This window comes from Oncorhynchus kisutch, linkage group LG26 (genome assembly GCF_002021735.2).
Source record: "Oncorhynchus kisutch isolate 150728-3 linkage group LG26, Okis_V2, whole genome shotgun sequence".
Taxonomy (NCBI): domain Eukaryota; kingdom Metazoa; phylum Chordata; class Actinopteri; order Salmoniformes; family Salmonidae; genus Oncorhynchus; species Oncorhynchus kisutch.
In genome coordinates, this window is record NC_034199.2 from 16,768,266 (window position 1) to 16,792,468 (window position 24,203).

Here is a 24,203-nt window from a genome sequence, read left to right on the forward strand (position 1 = left end):
TGACATTGTTTCACTAAACAGAGAAATTACACAACCCAAAGTGACAGCATGGAAGCACTCACTGCTGTTGCCCATCAATCCTACCAGTTTTATTATGGTCTTGGTAGACTATCTCAAATCAAATGTTATTTGTCACATGCACAGGATACAGCAGGTGTTAACAATACTACCGCTGCACCATCAAGAGTGTCTTGACCGACTGCATCGCGGCCTGGGACGGGAATTTCTCCATCCACGACCGCAAGACCCTCCAGAGGGTGTTGAAGAAGGCCAAGTACAACACTGGGACCGTGCTCTGATCCATTCAGGACACCCACTCGAAACTGTGCCTGTGGAAGGATCGCAGCATCATCAAGGACCCCATACACCCCAACCACGAGCTGTTCACTCCCTTACCGTCGGATAGATGGTATCGGAGCATGAGGTCTGATACCAACAGGCTCAGAGACTGTTTCTAAATGTTCTAGTGTTAAATCAACACAGACTATAGTCTGTATTGGTCCACACTTTTGAGTGTTAAATTAACACTGTGCTTAGTGCTGACCCTGTTACCCTTTGTCAGTGTTAGAGAATTAACATTGTTATGCAATACACCCTGTGTAGTATTTTGAACACTATGAAGTGTATATAATTTACACCATTGGTGTTATGCAATAAAACCTCATATAGTATTTTAACCATTACACAAGCATTTCGCTACACCCGCAATAACATCTGCTAAACAAGTGTATGTGACCCTAAAAATATATTTTGATTTGAAGAGGTTGAAAAGGTGTTGGGTTAATGACATTACAATAATAGTCTTTATTGCCGCATGCAAGTGCTTATAAAGACTTTACAACTGGCAGGAGACGTACTCACACTTTAAATAAACATAACAATAGCCTACTAAAACTGGTACAACACTTCCACTCACGGGTCACCACTAAGCCATTCCTCAATATAATTACCCAGTGTGCCTTGACTTTTCAAGTGAATTGTAGAGTTACCACCTATTACTGTATTTGTTAGAGACATGGTTGTTGAATTCATACTGTACATGTTCAGTCCTGTGGACCTCAAGTGAGTTTCTACTTTAGGCAAATGCCATCATTAAAATTAATCTCTTTATGACAATACATTACATACTGTATATCATACGGCCTTGCTTTGATGGCCAAGTTTTACCCTAACACAGTGGTGTTAGGAACCTCCTGGTTTACAGGCCACATCAGGACTGCAAATCACATTATTCTGGCTTGCAAAGTGATGTGTAATTCCTATTAGAAACCAGTCAGAGTTAGGATATCCAACTGTTTTTATTCACCCACAACCTGCATTCAGAATGACTGTCAGGGTTAGGAACATTGACAAAGTAGTCTACCTAAACCATTTAAACTGGATCAATCATTTAAGGAACAGGCACAATACATATAACTAACTGATTGGATTAGTTTAGAAGTTTAGATAAACATTTTATTTATCTTTGTGCTGCATAAGATTAATTAATTAATCAATGTACATGCAAAAACACAGATATTAAATACAATCCTAAAAAATCTAGCTACAGTAGGGCATGCTGGGCAAAATAAAATGGACACAATCACACTCAACACTGATTATTAACACCAATGCTCGGGTTATTTTACACCACTAAGTATTCATTTCATTTTTTGTTGTTGTTAATTGAACTCCTGAATCAACACTAGAAGTGTTACACTGGAAAATCAACACTAGGTAACACTGGCATATTTGCTGTGTACAAATAACTAACAAAACTTGAGACTGCTTTTTTTTATTGTGTATAGATGAATTTTAGAATAAAGCTGTAACGTAACAAAATGTGGAAAAAGGGAATGGGTTTGAATACTTTCTGATTGCACTGTACATGCTACCGAGGTGGCAGAAAACATTACATGCTGAATACACCGGCCATGAGCATGCGCCATCGCACGCGTGTTGATTTTGTCCATCCACACCCAACTCGATCAGTACACGCAGGTTCAAAAAATTAAAACCAACTGTGAACCAACTATATTATAGTGGGAATTTGTTTGTTTTTGAGCAACCCAACCAAAATCACATGTGAGTTACAGATATGTCATTTTCATTAAAAGCAAGTCTAAGAAGTGGTTGATCTGTTTTGTTTTGTCACATAAACTGAAATTATTATTAGAATTTATAACTATTAGGATTTGGAGATTTGGAGATTTTTGCATTTGCACCTTTAATTTGGGGGCATGTCGAAACACACATGAAACATTCGTGGACATTAAGGAAGCTTGCTACTGCTAGCCCATTTGTCTTGTGTGGGAAATTATTTAATAACACATGAAGTATTTATGGTCCTTTTTTTTGTTGTAGAATTTTGACCCTGAGATATACAGAATCGAAACCTAGTAAATTATAGTTAGATTTAAGTTATCTTTAATTAATCTCTCCTCTTTTTTCTTTCAAGCAACCACTTGGATTTGTATCTTCCTGATTTCCAATAAGGAGGGGACTTGTCCATCTCAAATGCAGACGATCACTCATTTGCGCAAGCGGTGTGGGAAATGATTTAATAACATGTATGTGTACATTTATTTTGCAGCGCTTGTGCACTCAAGGTGGCCGGTGAGGTTAGTAGTGCACAGGTCAGCGGTTTCTTCACTTGCACCCACCCATAATTGCTAATAACCCACCACCCAACTACACTACATGACCAAAAGTATGTGGACACCTGCTCATCGAACATCTCATTCCAAAATAACAGGCCCCCTTTTGATGCTATAACAGCCTCCATTCCTCTGGGAAGTCTTTCTAATAGATGTTAGAACATTGCGGCCACGAGCATTAGTGAGCTCGGACACTGATGTTGGGCAGTTAGGCCTGGCTCGCAGTTGGAGTTCCAATTCATCGATTGAGGTCAGGGCTCTGTGCAGGCCAGTCAAGTTCATCCAGACAGATTGCGACAAACCATTTCTGTATGGACCTCCCTTTGTGCACAGGGGCATTGTCAAGCTAAAACAGTAAATGGCCTTCCCCAAACTGTTGGTCTGGGTTTGGCCGGGGTAGGCCGTCATTGTAAATAAGAATTTGTTCTTAACTGACTTGCCTAGTTAAATAAAAGTTAAATAAATATACATTTAAAAAATGCTTTGTTATTCCTCATCCACCAAACTTTACAGGTAGCACTATGCATTTTGGTTGGTAGCGTTCTCATGGCAGCTGCCAAACCCAGATTCGTCCATTGGACTGGCAAATGGTGAAGCATGATTCAACACTCCAGAGAACGCATTTCAACTGCTCCAGAATCCAATGGTGGTGAGCTTTACACCACTGCTTGGCATTTGCACAGGGTGATCTTAGGCTTGTGTGCAGCTGCTCGGCCATGGCGTCCCATTTCATGAAGCTCCTGATGAACAGTCATTGTGCTGAAGTTGCTTCCAGAGGCAGTTTGGAACTTGGTAGTGAGTGTTGCAACCGAGGACAGATGATTTTCATGCGCCAAACGCTTCAACACAAGACGGTCCCGTTCTGTGAGTTTGTGTGGCTTACCACTTCTTGGCTGAGCCGTTGTTGCTCCTAGACTTTTCCACTTCACAATAACAGCAATACAGTTGACATACTATATAAGCTTTTATAAAGCTGAAAGATAGCATCTTAACAGACGGTCCCTAACCGCGCATCGATTCTCTCAAGATGCTGAAAGAATAAATCATATGTCTCTGCCCCTTCCATTTCTTTATTTTACTGCAAGAAATGCCTTATTCTGCACACGTTCATTATATTAGGCTATGTGAAATGTTATAGATCACATAGTCAGTGTCCAGATTTTTGTTAGGCTGCTATTCCATTTAAATAATCTGAACAGTATAGTTCCCTTGACGTGCAATTTCCCGCCTTTTAGCCTCATGGAGAACCAAGCTGTGTAAATCAATGACACAATATGTCAAACCCATCAAATGCCTTGCTTGTTAGTGCTCACTAGATTAGTGTCATAGCTGCAACAGTGCGTGAGGATTGCCAGGAAATCACATATTAAAACCCCATCAAAATATGTTGATGTATGTCGATTTTGTGTATAAAGCAAAAAATAATTATGTTTTTCCTCCAGGTCTTCTTCCATTTTCTGCAGTTACAAACTAGGATGTGGAACAATGCCACATTCAAAACTACTGGGAACTGGGAACCTAGAAATCTCTGACTTCAGTGCGTACAAGACAACTAGGAACTCGGAAAAAAACGAGCTCCGACTGGTAAAAAATCGTATTGAACAGTCATTCAGCTCAAAATTCTGATTCAGGAACTTGGGCCTCTTTCTAGATCTCCGACTATCCGCACTGAAGATTACTGACATCATGATTTGACCTCGTTTTTTCCCGAGTTCCCAGTTGTCTTGATCCCACGACAACTCTCTGCAAGATGCGTCCTTCACGGTTTGAAAACAGTGACGAACATCACACGTAGCACCAACAGCTATGTGGGGGGAGGGTTCTTGAAATGTAACATCTCATCAAAATCTTTGAGCTGGGAGCTAGCGGACCATTCAAACCGTTTTTCAATACAAAATTCTCCATATCTCCAGGGGAGGTGTGACAGCGACATGATTTCAGAGGAATGGCGACGTGAGACAACCCGTCTTGTGACTGTTGAATATGTACACCACCTCGCAGTCATCTCACATACAGTATGTAACATAGCAGGCACTTCAATCATCCTCTTTTACTACTTCACCAAATCTTTCCCAAACATTAAAATACTGTTCTGGCCTTCCCTTCTATTTCTGTTCAACTCTCCATTTCGCATATTTTCTCTTAATGAAACTCTGACATTGTCCTTTTTGCCTCAGTGGATCAAGTTAACTTTTTCTTCCTAAATTCCCAAAATAATTTGGCAATTGGTGTGTAGGCCTATTTGGCGAGCTAGTTAGGCTCTAAAGCTTAGGCTTAGGCTACGCACTAACATGCTGACCACACCGTGAGCGTTGCAAAAATAAATGTACATAAATGTTATCCAATCATTGCAAACACACTGCTCGCGAGCGTGTGCGTTGCCAGGCGCTAAAAGGGAAGTTGGTTATATTCGTGGAGCTCAACATGCTGCAAGTCCTGTCTCTAAAATCTCGTCATTGGATTTTAGGAGCATATACCCATGTGGGTGATTAAAAGATTACATGACCTCCACACTCCAGTTGGTTGTAGTAATTCACCGTAAAGTTGGTTGCCAACTGCCAAATAAAGTCCAAAGAAGAAAAAGAAGCCTGTAGGAAGGAGAGAAGATGAGAAACGAATTTGGTTTACAGTTTTATCTGTGGATTAAATGTCAGATTAGAGGACCTTGTGCATTTCAGATAAAACAACAACCTAACGTTTATATCCCAGGACAAATTAGCTAGCAACAGCAAGCTAGCTAGCTAAATTGCCATAAAAGTTTAGTGCTTTTTGACCTGTCCCCAAATTGTTTTGGTATTTCAACCTGCGTGTCCTGATTGCTTCTGGTGTGGGTGAACAAACCCTGTTCCTGCAGCTACCCAGTACTTAATTTGGAAACCAAATTAAATCTGTTCGATAGTAACATGTTTTCACAACGAAACATATTTCATTAAACTGTTGACAGCACCTCTATCTGGGCGCTGGAGAAAGAAATTAAGGAGAGAAGGGACGAGATGGAAACTCATGGTGGTGAGATAGTCTGTAGCTAAACGTAAAGTGTCAGTCTATTAATTATGAACCTTTTAAAAATTCCTTATTACTAGGCCATTCAAAATCTAAAACAAATTCACTGTAATTGTAGGCTAGATCTGAATGTGTTAAATGTAGACAAATTATGTACCAATGAAATATTAAATCACTATTTAAAAGAAAAAATATTATGCCATGTGTAATATGCAGTTGGCTGTATTTTTTATAATGGCACAATCATTACTGTAATTCAGTTTTTTTGGGGGGCTTGGGCTCATATATAGGCCTGTGCATAAGCTCTAATATGCATGTGAGTGCATGTGAGTGTTTTGAAATAATAATAATAATAATAATAATAATCATCATCACCTTAGAAAGCGCTGTCCATTTTGTTGTTAGGCTTTGAAACAACATCACCAATGACCATATTTCCCACCCAGTTTCAACCTACTGTTGAACTTCTTTCTTCAAGTTGATCATTCACAGTGAGGTGAGTTTTAAAAGCACATACTGCTTTGATGATAAGTGTTTGTTGTGATTTTCGAATTGCATTTGCATTGATGTCAGAGTGGTTAAAGAGACAATTGAGCCATGAATACAAGGCCATTATTAGCCTGACGATCGTTGGCGAGTTGGGTAGGCTATACAGTGCCACTGACACGGCCCGCTACCAAAATCTGCGGGCTCTCCTTCACGTGGCCAACGTAAGTAAAACATTTAAACGTGTTAACCGTCGCAAGGCTGCCGGCCCAGACGGCATCCCTAGCCGTGTCCTCAGAGCATGCGCAGACCAGCTGGCTGGTGTGTTTACGGACATATTCAATCAATCCCTATCCCAGTCTGCTGTTCCCACATGCTTCAAGAGGGCCACCATTGTTCCTTTTCCCAGGAAAGCTAACTGAGCTAAACAACTATCGCCCAGTAGCACTCACTTCCGTCATCATGCCATTAAGTGCTTTGAGAGACGAGTCAAGAATCATATCACCTCCACCCTACCTGACACCCTAGACCCACTCCAATTTGCTTACCGCCCCAATAGGTCCACAGACGACGCAATCACAATCACACTGCCCTAACCCATCTGGAAAAGAAGAATAGCTACAGTATGTAAGTATGCTGTGTATTGCCGCTTTCCATGTTGTCTGTAGCTTGTGAGGTGTGGAAACACTTTGTTGCTTTTATGAATTTTGTCTTGCTGCTTTTTGTTCTATGTTGCTCTGTCTGTATGGTACGTCTCGCTTGTTCTATGTTGCTCTGTCTGTATGCTATGTTTTGCTTGTCCTGTGTTGCTCTGCGTGTGCTCACTGCTCAACGATTGTCTATATTGTAATTGTTTTTAATAACCTGCCCAGGGACTGCGGTTGAAAATTAGCCGGCTGGCTAAAACCGGGCACTTTCACTGAAACGTTGATGAATGTGCACTGTCCCTGTAAAAATAAAATAAACTCAAGCTCAAACAAACTCAATAATATTTCACTCGTGTTTTTTTGTACACAAATATTTACAAAGGCCTCCAATTAAACTACGAAGGTCTCTGTGACATCATTCTAGCCAGGCGATGTCCGTGCACTCGAGCTACGTCATGATCCATGTCTCAAGGGTGTCCGATAGTGAGGTCACGGTACATTTCAGATATGTTCTAGTCTACTTTAGTTGAAAGGATTGGGGTCCAGTGGTCTTAAAGCCATGTTACTTGAGCATGAAAAGAGATGTCAGAAAGAATCTCATCACAGCTTAATCATTGTTGTACAGTGCTGGGGAGTTCTTTAGAATAATAGTGACACACTTTTAAAAAGTGGGTTAATAAAGGATACAGTGCGACATTAATGAGACATTATAGTCAGTGAATTTAATCAAAGGTAAAACACATGAGGTGGTTCTCTTTGTTTCACCTACAGGGGTATCTGAATTCAATTCAAATGACTGTTAAGATTAGGTATCAGACAATGAAAAAGCGTCATCATTACAATTGAGATGTTTTATTACAAATTCACGACTTGAAAAGTGTGTTGATGTCCCTTTATTACATGTTTAACAAGGAATGTATACTAGTGTGAAAATAATGATGCAGGCATCAGAAAAAGTCAAATTGCTCAAATACCAAATGTATGTGAACATACAGAGCCAATATGTGAGAAGAAAACAGCAAGGTATTTACAGAGATTGCACATGGTGCATTTAATTACATGTAACTCCCTGTAGGTCTAAGCCCTTCAGATCGCCATATCTGCTAAGCTAACATATGGAATTGGTCATAAAATGTATAATTTAGCCATTTGATTTAGAATTTTAGGACGCGTGTGAACAGGCACAATGGTTTCAACTAGCTACCACATACACAAAGTCGAAATCACAGTATATATAATCAAATAAATCATTAAAAAACTTTGTGGCTGCGATAACTAGTGACGACCAGGTACAACTCCAATATAAAATGTTTTTTTTCTCGAAGTGGCCTGCATGTCCTACTTATATCAGTACACACGTAACAACCTAATCATTCTGAAAGTTATATTCAATCAAATAAGCCACAAGTAGCAAATAAGCGCATTTTTCAAAACCAAATTTGACACACTTTCTTTGACCAGACAAAAAACTCCTGTGCTTGGTGAGCAAAAAATAAATAAAACGCCCAGTTATCCCTCTCGCTTCACCTCTCTGGTCTTTAGCAGAAACACACAAGGAGCTATTCAATATTCAAAATTCCATCACCATATGACGCGGTGGTGTTTCAATCGACTCTATAAGTTATTTCTGTGTCGAAATTTAACTTAAAATGGCTTCTATTTCAAATGTACATTTTCAGCAATAGTAAGCTTTTTAACATCGTAGTGGCTTTCAACAAAGAGAAGATCAAGAATTGTCTCGGTTAATTTGTCAATCATAGTCGAGTTGTCAGTGCACAAAATCACCCTAAGAAGAACTCTTAAAATAACTCTTAACATGCTTATTATAACTCTAATTGTAGAGAGGATCTTGGTACACCTGCATGAAACAGAACAGGTGTAGATGACCAATCCTGTTACGACTGCTTTATGACGTAATCAGTGGTACTGCTGCTGTGATGCCGTGTCAAAATCAACAGGTTGCACACGAACCGTTCATCAACACGCTGCCAACGATGGACACACGGAAAGACGGAAACAACCTTCTACATTTGTAAGAAGGAAATCAACTATTCTCAGAGCTGCATGAAAATACGTTTGACTGAATTTCAAAACGTTATATCCATCTTCCTCTCTCAGCGCACCCCAAAAACCAACACGCATACATATAGTAGTGTACATTAATGTGCAAAGCAAGAAATAAAATCCAATAAATGGTTTCCATAAATAATTCAAGAAATGAATTGACTTCTAGTAAGAGCATGATTAGAGACATCTGTGACCATTTATTCTGTTTTATACAGCATTGGTGATGTGACAAAAAGGCAGCCAGGTGAGGCTGTAATCAGTTTGTTCTGTTCCCTCTGTGTCTGTGTTCTATTAGCTGGGCTGTTAATCCCGGCAGTCTGTTCCCTCTAGGTGGTCTGGGATGGGCAGCCCTGTGAGGACAGTCAGACACTTGTTCCACACGTTGAACACGGGACAGACTGGCTGAGCGAAGGCGATGTCGAACGTGTACAGGTGCTGTGAGCCGGCGCCATCGTAGAAGGCCAGGGACCCAGCATCGTAGTCCAGCAACACCCCCACACGACGCAGGTGGGGGGACGGTTCGATGGGCATCTCCTTGCTGTTGTGACGTACTACCCAGGAGTTGTTGCAGCGAGACAGTACCCACGAGGCAGAGTTCTTGCCGATCCACTCATGTTTCGGTGCTGACTTGTAAGCAACGCCCACAGCAAACCTGATAAAGATAGAAAAATTGAATATTGATTGTTGATGGCTCATTTTCTGGTAGTGGTCAAATTGCACCGATGGGAAATGATAGGCCTAACGTCCTAGAGATTTTTGATTTTAAGATTGCGCTTACTATAGTGTAACAGAGACCATGATTGGATTTCCCAATCTGATTCTCACACACATTTGTCTCTCCAAATGTTCTAGTCTGATGTACTTTAAACACCACAGGTTCATATCCTTACCATGTGCTCCCTCCTATCAAGGCTTCCCAGTAGTGGCGTCCGCTGTCGATGTACACATTCCCTGTGATGCCGTAGCTGCCCTGGCTGGTGAAGCGGTCCTGAGTGTGGCTCTTCTTGGACAACGTCTCGTCTCGCTCCACTGTCAGGTTGTCATGGGAGACCTTCAGCTTCTTGTGAGCAGACTTTGGGTCCAACTTAAATGGTTGACCTGTGAATTGACCATTAATAGATTAACAGTAAACAATGGTAAATATGCTATCTCCATATATCAAATCTCCAAAGATGCTTAATGATATCAGCATGGTGCAGCTATTCGAAACACAAACATACTGTTGGTCTTGAGTTTCCAAGGCTCACTGCTGCGACTCCCTGCCTGATTGATGGCCTTGACGATGAACATGTACTTGGTGCCACACTGGAGTCCATGCACCGTGTAGTGGTTCTGCTTGATGTTGGGCACAATCATCCAGCTATCAGCCGAGTTACACAAACCTAGAGCACAGACAAAGACAATCAGTTAATGGCAGATGAGAGAGAAAAAAACAACCACCGGATTGTAAAAAACACACAATGTAAAATACATTTGTTGAGATAAGAACACCTCCAATGAATCCTTCTCCAATTGTTGTCATTAAATCAAACAATAACATGACCTATTCACTGTAGTATGAACAGGCACCGGGGCAGAAGAGGGTCAATTGCTTGATTCAGCATGCTGTAACCCTGTTAGTGTGATCTATTCCAACAGTCTGTCACTTACATAAGCCACAGGGAAAAATTCAGCCCATAATCTGCCTGTATACTCTTGCCTAGAGTCTGTGCCAGAGAGATACAGAGCAGAGATCTCTGATATCTTATTATCCACACAATGAAATGGTTGTTGCCCCCTTGCTGAAATGACACATTATTTATTTGATCAGGATGGTGCAATGAAGGCCCTGAAGCCAAATACAATGAGAGGCTTTCTATGTATGATTGCTCTCAGATAGCCTACCTTTCATGATTTAAATGTTGTCCCACAACAGACATACTGTACAGACACACCCAACATACTGTGCTGAGGGCATCTAGACAAGAATTGTATACTTACTGACAACATTGGCTTGTCCGGTGAAGATGGCATACTGAAGCTCATAGGAGACGACACAGAACTCGTCATCAGACGTCCAGTGAACAGTGATGGTGTCGTTCGATGCCGTACATAATTCCGCTCGGATTATTGGGGGATTTGGTGCTGCAAATAGAAAAATATAGTTACTTTTATTCACGTCAGTTCCTGGTATGTGTCATTTAATGACAACAGTGATGGACAGTTGTCATAACACACAGAAGAGTACAGTACTGCGGATGAACACAATCAGTGTATTTTCTTATGTCCAATGTGTAATGTGCAGGGGATTGGAGATCTTAGGTAAATACAACCAAGCCCACTCTTGCAAGTGACTTTTACTTCATGTTTTTTTTCTTATTTTTTATTTTACTTGGCAAGTCAGTGAATAATTAATTCTTATTTACAATGACGGCCTAGGAACAGTAGATTAACTGCCTTGTTCAGGGCAGAACGACAGACTTTGCCAGCTTGGGGATTCGATCCACCAACTTTTCGGTTACTGTCCCAATGCTCTAACCATTAGGCTACCTGCCGATTCAGGTGGTAAAGTTGCTGCTCCTTGAGCTACAACCCACTGCCTCAATACAGAACAGAGGACATGACACCCTGCTGAGAATGTCCTAAAATCCAGAACAGTCAAAAGCCATTTCATTCAACTGTAAACAAACCTCAAACTGTATCTTCTAAACTTGTGAGCATTTCGTTGCCCTCAGGAAGCACTCAACAAAGCACCAGGAGGATTACAAAGTCAAAACCACTGTACACGCCACATAGCTTCTGACATGGAATGCTACACACACACACACACACACACACACACACACACACACACACACACACACACACACACACACACACACACACACACACACACACACACACACACACACACACACACACACACACACACATATTCACAGCGATTTTGTGTTGTAGATACGTGGTAGTAGAGTAGTGGCCTGAGGGCACACACTGAATGTGTTGTGAAATCTGTTCTGAAATGTATTGTAATGTTTTAAAAATGGTATAACTGCCTTAATTTTGCTGGACCCCAGGAAGAGTATCTACTGCCTTGGAGTAGCTAATGGGGATCGATAATAATTACAAATACAAATACAGTGTAGCTGTTTTCACTTTGACTGTTAAAGAAATAGATAAACAGGGATTGCACTATACCATAATCTCCTATTTCAGATCGGAGTTATAGATATGTTCTTAATATCAAGGATCATGTTCGGAATTGCGTTCACCTGTGAGGTAATCCAAGCTTTCCAGCATTTTCTTTTCCCTTGTGAAGTCCAACGCAAACGTATCAAAGGTGTCATTGAGGTTGATCTCTGGTATCAGGATCTGAGAGGATGCTGTTGCCATGGACACTCTGAAACCCAAAGATACAGGATTCACGTGACATTTCTCTTGTTACAACCTGTGACTCTCGGTCAGTTGGGGTTTGGAACGTTATCACCACAATCGGTTGACTTGATAGCTCACCTTTCACAGATGCTTTTGGCTGTTTGCAGGAAGCGGGCATGGTCTGTCTCCTTGAGGGTGTGATCAGCCTGAGTGATGAGGGACGACGATCTCTCAATGATCTGCTTGCAGCTGGCGATCTGCTGGGCTAGCTTTCGCAGCCGTATAGCCTGAAAAGAAACAATGGATGATTGAATTCACTGGTGCAGAGGCAGGTACAGTAGACCTGCAGTATCAAGTCTACAAACCTACTTCTCAGGCTACTGCGGCTTCAGAAACTGAAGGACTACCAAACGCCCCAGGTTCAATTGAGTTAACAGTTCCTTCTTTAACAGTCACAATCAAGAGGTAATTCATTTGTACATAAACATATCACCATTTTCTCAAATTCAAAACATGCTTTTATTTCATCACATCTGCTTAAATCATTATAAGAGACACACTTTGAGGATGGCATGAGGAGAATCTACATCCTCCATAACATCACCAAGGTAACAGAGCCATTACATCCTCCCCTCTGGGAGTATGGCTACTTGCCCCCTCCGTCCATCGGCAGGGAGCAGAAAGCAGCCTCTGACTCCTGACTGTGACATGAGGCACAGGGCAAGGAAGGAAGCAGTGCTCCTCAGAGGAATCACAGGAAACAGGTGTGATGTGGCTCTGAACATGGCACAGCATGCCAGAGCCATCCCTCCGAGCCCCTCAATCCCTCTCTAATGACACTTATTTATTTATTTTATTTATTTGAACCTTTGTTTAACTAGGCAAGTCAGTTAAGAACAAATTCATATTTACAATGACGGCCTACCCCGGCCAAACCCTAACAACGCTGGGCCAATTGTGCGCCACCCTATGGGACTCCCAATCACAGCCGGTTGTGATACAGCCTGGAATCGAACCAAGGTCTGTAGTGAACGCCTCTGGCACTGAGATGCAGTTCCCCCAATATTGGGGGAAAGGGATGGAAACCACTAAAGGAGCAGAGTGGATTTGTTTAAGTTTCCTAAATGCTGTGCCAACAATACTCCCTTACCTTACGCCGTTGTTTTTGAGATTGTGTGAGAGTGTACATCCTCAGCCTTAACAGAAAGTTCAACCTTGGGGGCACGAGGAGGATGAAGAGCAAGACTGAGCATCTCCCAAGGGATAGGCAGCCTGACCCATCTGCCCTCCTCAGTAACCATCAAAACATACTAACGCCTAAGAAATGACCTTGCCCTCCTTTATCTTGGTGGCTATCATCTGCCTTCTCTGCTGTATGATGTCGATCAGGAGGTCACATTCTTCAAGGAGCTTGTTCTCTTGTCTTGATGCGTTGCACTTTGGAAGAGATTAGAACAGGGATGGTCAAATATATGAATGTGGTAGTTGATGGTTTTTCATTGCGGTGACTTTGGCCTGATATAGGATAAAATATAGTACAATCAAACATTTACAAATATTCATTGTTAAAATATAATAATGCTCATATACAGTAACAAAGCCCCTCTGGCTCGTATGAGATAACAGTCCACTTGAGGCAGAAGATCTACCTAGGGTTTCCCAGATTAGATCTACACAATACAGTCATCACACACAGGATAGCACAGTGCCGCAGGTGAGAATCAGCGGAGCATAGTCATTGCAGCAGTAGTTCTGTGTTCCTAAATACAGCCAGAGCTGCTACATGGCCCAGTCTCTCTTTCATCTCTCTGTGGGCACGTTGTGTCATCAGTGTCATTTTAGTCCCTCAATTGGTTCATGCACAAACGTTTTTTTGCTGTGTTCTATCATTCTATTCCCCAAATAACCCTTTACCAGGCACATACACACAGACATTCACGCACGCTTGGCAATATTGCAATGTTTATAAGCTACAGTGAGATTAGCCTATATCCTACTTTATACAGTTAGGTTTACTGGCATATCCACTTTATTGTATACCCAGTGAACATATTCATCTCAGTAACTGTGTCCGTGAGATAACATTATATTACACCGAGAGCTTGGGACTATAAGGTTCTATCTGCATTTTTGTCAAACTTGAGTAATTGACATACCTTATTCTATTCCATGTACTCTACCTATATAGTGCTCTAGATACCCCAATTCATGTTGTTAATTTGAAAAGAATACTATATAAAAAGTGCTGACACCATTTAAACCAGTGAGGGTTCGGAACTCTAGAGCTTTTTGCAGATACAACCTTATAGTCCCAAGCTCTCGATATGTCACAGTTCTCTAACATGTTCGCCGAATTGCAAAGTTTTGCATTTCACAGAATCTGGTGAGCTTGAATGCTAAACGACAATATTGAGGTTTGAGGCAATTTCTTTTCTTAAACCAATCAGAGATATTCCTTTTCCTTTTCTATGCACTTTATGTCAGCAACCACTGTATCTATTCTGGCACGGAATGGGTTAAATTTACAATACTCGCAAGGAAGCAATCAACAAATCATATCATCAAATAATCAAACATTAGAAATGACACAGAAACTGGGAGATGTGCCACATAGCCTAATAGGGAAATAGATAAACATCCTTACCTCCACATGTTGGCAAGTCTGAATCAACTTGCCCATCAGAGTTTCCAACTCATTGTTCCTCTTGATTAGATTGCTGAGGTTAGAGTCCAAGGCTTGCTGTGGAAAAAAAATTATAGAACAAACCTATGAACAACAGAGTATGTAACTGAAAATAATGTTCCTCTAGCAAACTGTACACAACATTTAGAAAGAACGGGGGAAGTCAAAATCACAACCATGCCTGTCCACTGGTGGAAGATGATAAACTAACAGAGAATCCCTTCGTAGGGTCTGGTTGTGTACCATTTGGTGTGTGATCAGTCAGTCAGTAACCTCTGAGCTAGCCCCAATGCCAGAGCTCCCATCTTTCTGCCTGCTCACTAAGCTCCCAAAGTCAAGAGGGACAAGAAGAGCATCTGCCAGAGATTTAGTCAACTAAACCACGCATGCATTAATCACCCACCGATGGCTCAGATCAAACTCTCTCACAGCTTGACGATCTACGGCAGAGTTGTACATCTACAGCTCTGCTCTATGGCTCAGGTGAATATTTGGGAAGTTCTCTTTGGCTGTTATGCATCCAGAAGGTTCTTTACGTTGTATTATTGTCTGGCACAATGATTTAGATTGCAATGTATTACTCTTCTCCATGAAGGATTACATTGTCTTGCCACAGGGTTTATGCAGTGAGGCGTAAGGAGGACAGAAGAGCATTGGTTAGATGTCCGAGAGGGGTATTTGTTAACGGTATATAATCCTGGATGAGTTTAATACTGTGATTATGCTCCAGGAGAATTGTTACGTGTGTATGGGTCTATAGATAACATCATGAGCCTACTTCACTGAATAAACACAGTAAGAGAATACAAAAATGGAGTGCTGTACCATTATGTTGCCCTCTAGATAACAGTCAATTGAAATGAACAACTTGTTGAAATACTATTATTTTTATCATATTAAGTACAAGCCCAGATGTATGATCTTAATTTGATCAGCCTGTTGCAGGAGAACTTTCCTGCAATGCAGGACATTTTTAACTTGTAGTATATTTGAGGTTTGTAATTTCCACTTTGAAATTTCCGATTAGATTTTCCCTTAGGAAATAATGTATAATCTCCTACAAAAATAATTATAATCCACATAATAATTCACATTTCCTGTTGTAGTAAACTGGCTCAAATTAAGATCCTACATCTGTACTGTATGATGCAAAGTTTAAAGAATTGAGTGAACAGAGAGCATAGAACTTTGGAGATCTGAAGGTGTCTGTGAAGTCACTGTTTAGCTAATGGTGGGGAAAGCTCTCTCAGGTCGGCCTTTTCGCATTGCGATTTCATAAGGGTCTGTGCGTCAGCCGTCAGTGTGTACAGAAATAGCATATTCTTTTTTTTATTACTGCTCTCACCAAGATTATTTATTTATATTCAAGCAGAGGTGATGAAACCATTAGAATAGCTCTTTGCTGTTGTGGATGGAAGGTGAAGGGGACCGACCCGAAGAGCCCTGGCTAGATAACAGCTGATCAAGCTGAAGTAGCCTCACCAGAACAACAACCCACACACTACAACGCAATGAAAAATGCTCCAATGCAGTTCCTAAAGTATGAATGGATGTGTTATAATAATTGAATCTACCGAAAAAGGCAATTATATACAGCAGTGTGTTAATTTGTATGTTTGCCTGTATAGTTGTATAATGCACTTGAAATAATTGCCTTGGTGAAGAAAGTTTACATAATGCGAACACAAAAGACGTCATAGAGGGTATAGTAATGAATGATATGCCTCTTGGTGGGTTAACACTCTGTTGCCAGGCCAAAACAACATTGCTTTATGTAAATAGGGTATTTCCCTCGCTCTCCTGTCTCTCTTCCATAAACGTTTGACAGTTAGGGTGACATGCCAGTTGGCATTTCAACTCCCAACAGGACATAAAGCATCCACTTCCTCTCAGAGATGATTTATCCTGTGCCATTAATCTGAGAGGATTTGGATCCCTGCAGAAGCTCCCAGAACAACTCTGAGAGGAGAGACAGCAGGCCCATGCTGGAGACTAGATAACCCACTCTGCCAACTCCATCTCTCTCTGTTACTCATTTTAGGTGGACGTGGCCTCCTTTAGCCTTTTGAGGGTTGATGCACAGTTTTTGATCGTGGCCACTGGCAAGTCATCTTCATGGTGAATTTCATTGTTTTGCATGTGAACGCACTCTTCCCAAGAAATGCACTATTTTATAATATATTAACAGAGTTTGAAATAATAAACCAGGCTGCTGCCTGCCTTTTTACAATCGACACAATCAAAGCATTCACCGTCCTTAGATCAGGCGGTAAAATTATGGAAAAGTTGGCAGGACAGTTTCCAAACATCGACAGTGGTCTGACCTGTCCGGTTTTTGTCAGAAAGGAAAAGAGACTGAGCAAGCCAAAGAAAGGTGTGGGACCAAAAGCATTCCTCGTCCGGAGGAAGCAGCTATTCTTCTCTCATCACGTCTGGATTACTTTAGGAAAACAGAACTCCATTGCAGGGAACTGTATAAACATGTTCTATGGTTGAGGCAAAAAGTTGTACAATGAATCATTATAGTAGCGGAAATGAAGTTGAGAATTTTTCAATGAAAATATGAAAAATATGTCAGATGAAAGTGAGGGCAAAATGTAAAACTACTGGAAAATGTACAGTACCATAACCAATAACGATCAGTCTCATTATATAAAAGTGAACATTTATTTTAACCTCCTTATCCTCTCTTCCTCACCTCTCTGTCTGCATTCATTTTTAAAAATGTTTATTTTACCTTTATTTAACCAAGCAAGTCAGTTAAGAACAAATTCTTATTTTCAATGACGGCCTAGGAACAGTGGGTTACTGCCTGTTCAGGGGCAGAACAACAGATTTGTACCTTGTCAGCTCGGAGGTTTGAACTTGCAACCTTCCGGCTACTAGTCCAACGCTCTAACCACTAGGCTACCCTGCCGCCCCATTCATCCTAAGGTAACATAAGAGATTTCAGACATATACAGGTATCTAAATACTACTGCTACGTCTTTGATTCGTGTTCTTCCTACGTTAGTCAGAGAGTGCTACAGTGCATGTGCCCTCTGGGATGTAACCAAATAGGGCAATGATGGGGGTTGGCAGAGGACCATCAGCATACTGTAGTCTAGCTCGTCAAGACTTGTGAAAATAAGAAATAGGGCCTGCTAAGTGTAATTAATTTTGCAACACATGTAGGTTTATTTTTGCATTGAGGCCTATGGCTGCATCTCCATGTTCAAAAATATCTTATCCTTTTCAAAAAAACCTCTCTGTTTAACATTATTTATTTAGATAGGATTATTTTGTACTTTGGCTGTTGTATATTTTATAGGTTTAACTTCAAAAGGTGAAGCGGGATGACCACTTTTATGTTAAAGATGAAACTTTTCAAAATCAAGACAATAGCCCTATGTGACAGACATGGAGCACATAGGACAGTGCTGCAACAACATCAAATGAAGCCAAGACCAGGTCATCTTAGCCCCACTGTGTACGCTGACATGGGGAGATAGTATGACAATACCCTGGTACTCAGGTCAGGGGGAATAGAAACAGACAAAAAGTAATCATGCACAAGGGTATTAAGGTCTATGACGATAAGTAAGGACCAGTGTGGTTGTGACATTACAATTGCCATGCTCAGAATAACTTCATCCATTTGTTTCTGCCTCAGACATTCTAATCAGATATATTGTAGATTTGTGGTGAAAAATGTGACCACGCACACTGCTAGCCGTTATTGTAATTTGATCAGCAACTTACTGTATTAATCAACAGTATAATACTGTATAAACTAAACAAAGTAGATTACCGTAGAATGCACAGTAAAGTACTGTATTTGTTTTACAGCACACTGAAAGACCTTTCTGTAATTTCAACAGTAAAACACTGTAGAACGCACAGTAAAATACCTTATTTTTTAAAAAGTATTAATTATGTTGCATTGTGGGAAAATGTGGGCGGGGAAAGAGTCTCTGGCTCATTAACAGATTTTAAAGCATGCCTTGTAAGAGGCTATATTAGTTGGACCTGTGAGTGAGAATGCTGTACCCCCACAGAATACAGTAAAATACTGTATTTTTGGATTTCTACAAATCTTGTCCTGAAACTCTACAGTAGCTAACTGAACAATTGCTGCCAGTAATTACTGTAATTCAGAATATAGTACCATATTGCATTTTTGGAGCACCAAAAGCCTTTTAAACATTAGTGGATGCATGGTATTGTTGTTTCTCACTCATTAACATATTTTGAGGTGTGTCTTGTAAGAGGCTATGTTTGTTGCACCTGCTAGTGAAAGTGCTGTACCAATTTATTTCATATGTGGTAGTAGTTACCTAATATTTTAATCTGATATAGGAGACAGATCAGAGTGGCAGAAAGTCTAAAATTGTTGGTTGAGTGCAGGGCAAAACAGATCAAAAGGACATGAAACACCTAGTATTCATTAATATGCTTTAATATGCAAATACATACAACCAACTGCTTGCTCTAATTCCTTGTAATTACAGTAAAATACTGTAGAAATAATTGTCTTAGTTTATAGTCACTTTTACTTTATTGTACTGTGTTTCATTGCTCTGGCATGAATTTACTGTGAATATTTCAGTATTGTATTGGCACTATTCAGAGATGACCTAGATAATAAGATGTCTTGTTGTAATTACAATTATTCTGAAGACCAATGTATCCTTAACTACAACATTTTTAGTAACAGTTAGATACACATTTACTTGCTATGACTGTGACGTTTTTTATTTTTTAAATAAACCTTGGTTTAATGCTCTAGATGTAAGTTGCTATGGACAAGAGCACCCACTAAATGACCAAAATATAAATGTTAAAAATTCAAACTTGCAAAGAACACTGGGTAATATGTCGCTGCATGGGCAATTTCAGTAATGTACTGTAAATTAGATTACAGTAACTTTTTTGCAAACATGTTTGGATTACCGTAAAATGGATTACAGTAGCGTACTGTAAAATTAATTACAGTAACTTACTGGCAAGTTGCGGCCAGTAAGTAACTGTACATTTTACAGTTTTACAGTGAGGTAGATAGAGCATCTTACATCTGGAAAGTAATATTGGACATACATGGGTTATAGTTGACCACAAGTCTGCCACTGCCCACTCTTAGTAATACCAGTAAAATACTGTACAACAGTGAAGTAGGGGATAGTTATTTTCCTAGTAATGTAAATCTTGTAAAACGTTTTTTTTTATAGTGTTCTCTCTTGTGTTTATGTAACAGTATGATGGCACAAAAAGTGAAACTATGTTCCATGGTGCATATCTATATACTGTATGTATAGATATGTCACTACTCATTACATAAACTATGCAGATCTTGCATAGAGGCCATGAAGCCATCCACAATCAAATGTGGACTATATTCTAAAGGTCAGGTTTACCGAGCATTTGCACATGTGCAAAATATGCTCCTGATATTTTCAGAGGGGAATAAGAGAGCCCCGGAAATGATCTAGATTTGACCTTAATATAATTTCTACTGTATATTGCATCATATTTGATACTCTAGTCTGTAGGTTTTATTCCCCATTGAAAATAGCAGCTATAAAGTCTTAGTAGACCTGTCCCTGAATGTAGAGTCGAAGTAATACTTTAGATACCGTATATATCACCTGGTCTGTTTCTTCCTGTTCGCTCCTCTCACTGAGATAGCAGTCTGGAGTTCTCTGCACAATGACAGCATGATCAAACAAAGGAGAAACTGGTTAAGTCTGATGCTCTGACCTCAATCGCTATACTGCAATCTAAGATTACCGCATCTCAGTTTCGCTGGGAGTCTGGGACCAAGCTTGACATTCGCCATTGGCATTCTCTTTGTTGTTGATGAAAGGACAAGCAAAAATAGTTTGTGTGTATCATGTAATGCAAAACCCCCTTTTTATGATTCATGCTCAAGTAGTGTTATATATTTATATGTGTGTGAAAAGCCCTGTGGTCTTTCAGAGCCGTGCAGTGGAAGCCATGTGATCCCTAGAAACCTTTTCGCTAGACTTGACACCTCAGTTGCTACACTGTTACACTGACTTCTTATTTACTAAAGGCATTAACTAAACACTGCCTTATGCAAATATATATATTTTTAAATGTATACGCCATCAATAGCCTGTGATAAAATGACAATAGATAGGCTATGTCTACTGTACTGTACAAACAAAAGACGGTAAAAAATGTTAACTACAAAAAAAGGAGTTTTAGCGTCCACTTGATGAATTGCAAATACTAAAATAACAACTTTACCGAGAAGACATTTCAACAGTTTACATGTTGATCAATATAGAATGTAAAAGGTGGAGGTCTGATAACATCACAGCCCTGCTTGCTGCATCACTTGATAGAACTTGTCAAATGTGAGGGTCAATTTACATGTGAAAGGCTAATTATAACACACAGCTGCATGGTTCTGCCTGGTAATAAAGCATTCATTGCTCCCATGAGGTTTCTGGAGCCATGATCGTGTCCCACGGCGTGTGTTGGCAAAATACTAACCCACAAAGCCCAAATCTCAGTGCTTTGACAGGGGCTCATTCAAGTCTAAAGTGGAAGGAATGCGTGGCCACCTTTTTTTGTGTGTTCCAGCTAACAAAGTCTCTCTCATGACGTCTTATTAATATGGCACCATGGAGGGAAAGTGGTTAGCTCCACTTAACCTGAAACCCTGGAAGCAAAATGTTTTATTGGTTGGAATTGCGTGGCAAATGTTACATTTAAGCCCGTCAAAGAAAGAGTGTGTGATCACTCCTTGTTCCCAAAGCTCTTTGAAATATGAACAGAAATCACATTAGTTGAATGCTTTTTTATTGGGGAATCTGACTGAATGGGGATTTCCATTAGCCATTTCTGTAATACTTTCTTTTAAGGTTTCGTACATCAAGAGCCCAGACATCTGTAGATATATAATACATATCAGATAATAGTGAGGTTGCCTGATTGTATATTGTGCTCTTGTACTGCACTGTTACCATCAGCAATGATTCCTTATTCACCCATTAGACTTAGTCTGGGGAAACATATCTAGTATGATATAAAAAAAGAGAGGATATCATTGGGGGAATGACTATTTATTGAAATATAGGATAATATGTATAATGTTAATGACTCAAGTTTAATGTGAATCTCCAATATCATTTTACAATTCCATCATCACGATGTCTCTATGACATGTTGAACAATGTGTTTTTTTTCTTAAACTGCAGTAGGTCACAGATTGTTATGATACGGCCACAAATAAAATATTATATTCTGGAAACAACACACTGTATAACAATCACATCGTTTTAGTGTTTTTGAAAAGCTGCTGATAGTAAGATAGTAAGTCATGAAAAAATGAACTGATCTCTGAAAAATGTGTGGTGAATCTCCACAAAACAAAAAGTGAATGGTCAAATATTGAATTTGATCAATATTTGTGTCGCGCAATTCAGGCACAATCTTGTTGATCTAGTATACTTACAAATTCAAACTTGATTTTCATCAAATTAAATCTCAACATGTGTACACAATGAGCTCTTCACACTCAGTCATTAACTCCCCAGATGCTCCCCAGACATTCCTGAAGCTGTGCACAGTATTGTACAGTAGCATTTCTTACCTTCAGTTTCTCGTAGCGGTCGCTGAGTGCTGCTACTTGGTGGTCCCGATGCCGACCGACCAGTTTGCACAAGGCACAGATCAACTGTTCATCTGTGACACAGTACATGTTCACCTTCTCGTCCTCGTGCTCCAGACACATGAGTCCCCTGAGGTGGCAGTCCGGCATGGGCTCGATCAGACGGTGGCCAGTGAAGGGCTTCTTATTGGGGTGGGTGGCCTTCAGGCATTCGTCGCAGTAGGACACCTCACAGGTGACACAGGTCTTGACGGCGTCTTGGGGAGGGTCCTGCTCACAGAACTGACACTGCACCCTCTCACTGGGGGAGGTCATGGCCGTGCTGTCTAGGGCGGCCCGCTCGCGGCGAGTCTCACTGGGGGAGTTGGGCCCGCTCACGGAAGCCTTCTGAAAGCGGTCAATGATGTTCTGCAGAGTGACGTTACGCTTCAGTCCTTCTAGGCCCCTCTGGCTGAGGGTGATGACATAGCGACAGGTTGGGCACTGGAAGGCGCTGATGGACTGCACAGGCTCGTTGGGGGTGCAGTGGGAGACTAGGATGCGGTGGGCACAGTTGAAACACAGGCTGTGAGCGCAGGGCAAGAGCAGTGGGTCCTCGAAGAGCTCCAGACAGATTGGGCAGGTCAGCTCCGACTCCAGTGTTTCCATCTTCACGCACAACAAAGCGGTGTCGTCAGCAAAATCCAAGGAAGCTGATCAGCTATCTGTAGGGATGACATGTAGTACATAATTAGAGAATGGGAGGGAGAGAGAGAGAGAGAGAGAGAGAGAGAGAGAGAGAGAGAGAGAGAGAGAGAGAGAGAGAGAGAGAGAGAGAGGAAGAGGAGAAAGAGAGAAAGACAGAGAAGTGAAGGGTTCGAAAAGGGTTGAGCTTTCCAGAATCCAGAATGTAAATTAATGAGTGGTCTTTCCACATTCCTAATTTAAGAAAACTGGAGATTACTTGATGTACTAGAGGAATAAATAGCAGGTACTGGATAACACATCTGTGGTATCTTTATCAGGGGTATTGAATGAAATGAGGAAATGAGAAATGAAGACTCTTCTGAGTTTTGGCGTGTTCTAAACCCTTCAGACAAATATAAATGATTCAAGCGCCATAGAAATGAAAGTGATGTTCGTAAAAAAGTTAAGCAATCCATGTTGATCTTAATTTCCCCTGAACTAATACATACATATTTTATAGGGAGGCACATCTGTCCTTATTCCCTGTGATGCAACAACCAAACAACTGAAGACTGTAGTTGGGAAAAACAAACAAACAAACAGTGAATATTTTATGTAAGCGTTTTGAGCTGTTTTGATGATATAACTTCAGAAACATGAAAATGACTCAAGTAGACATACAGTGTATACAAGAAAAGCCATGTATACTGAAAGGCTTGGTCTGGCTCGCTAGCCCAGGGCAGTGCAGGACAGTGAGTCCAGACAGCTCAGTGAAGCAGAAGTCCCTGGCCCTGCCTGTTCACAGCTGGAGCTCCACACTGTGACTGGACTGATGGACACAGAGCCTTTGTTACAGGCCAGTCAGACACCCCAGCTGCGAGTAGACACTCTGACCACCACGTCTCTCTGTGTAAACTCTATACCTCCACTAATTACGTGTGAAAGAAGGCAAAAGCTCATTATCAGGCCAGCCGGGCACAAGTTGTCTTTGAAGCTGTGAGGATGCAGCAATTACCCCAGGCCCCAGAGCTACAGGCCTGGGT

General features: G+C 40.8%; 1 protein-coding gene across 8 annotated transcripts in view; it reads right to left on the bottom strand.

The window, feature by feature from the left end:
• Nucleotides 1-7,608: 7,608 nt before the first annotated feature.
• Nucleotides 7,609-24,203, bottom strand: part of mid1 (midline 1) — a 61,348-nt gene continuing 44,753 nt past the window's right edge. For 4 of the 8 annotated variants that reach the window (XM_031805924.1, XM_031805926.1, XM_031805923.1 and 1 more), the window contains exons 2-11: nucleotides 22,477-23,198; nucleotides 20,489-20,554; nucleotides 14,838-14,933; nucleotides 13,523-13,630; nucleotides 12,332-12,480; nucleotides 12,091-12,218; nucleotides 10,820-10,963; nucleotides 10,060-10,221; nucleotides 9,730-9,937; nucleotides 7,609-9,491 (exon numbers count right to left, since the gene is read on the bottom strand). In XM_031805924.1, the coding sequence (XP_031661784.1) occupies nucleotides 9,143-9,491; nucleotides 9,730-9,937; nucleotides 10,060-10,221; nucleotides 10,820-10,963; nucleotides 12,091-12,218; nucleotides 12,332-12,480; nucleotides 13,523-13,630; nucleotides 14,838-14,933; nucleotides 20,489-20,554; nucleotides 22,477-23,142 (2,076 nt within the window). In that variant the 5' untranslated portion in view covers nucleotides 23,143-23,198 and the 3' untranslated portion in view covers nucleotides 7,609-9,142. The remainder of the gene's footprint in view (nucleotides 9,492-9,729; nucleotides 9,938-10,059; nucleotides 10,222-10,819; nucleotides 10,964-12,090; nucleotides 12,219-12,331; nucleotides 12,481-13,522; nucleotides 13,631-14,837; nucleotides 14,934-20,488; nucleotides 20,555-22,476; nucleotides 23,199-24,203) is intronic. The other 4 variants (XM_020461906.2, XM_020461904.2, XM_020461905.2 and 1 more) reach the window with 2 other exon arrangements.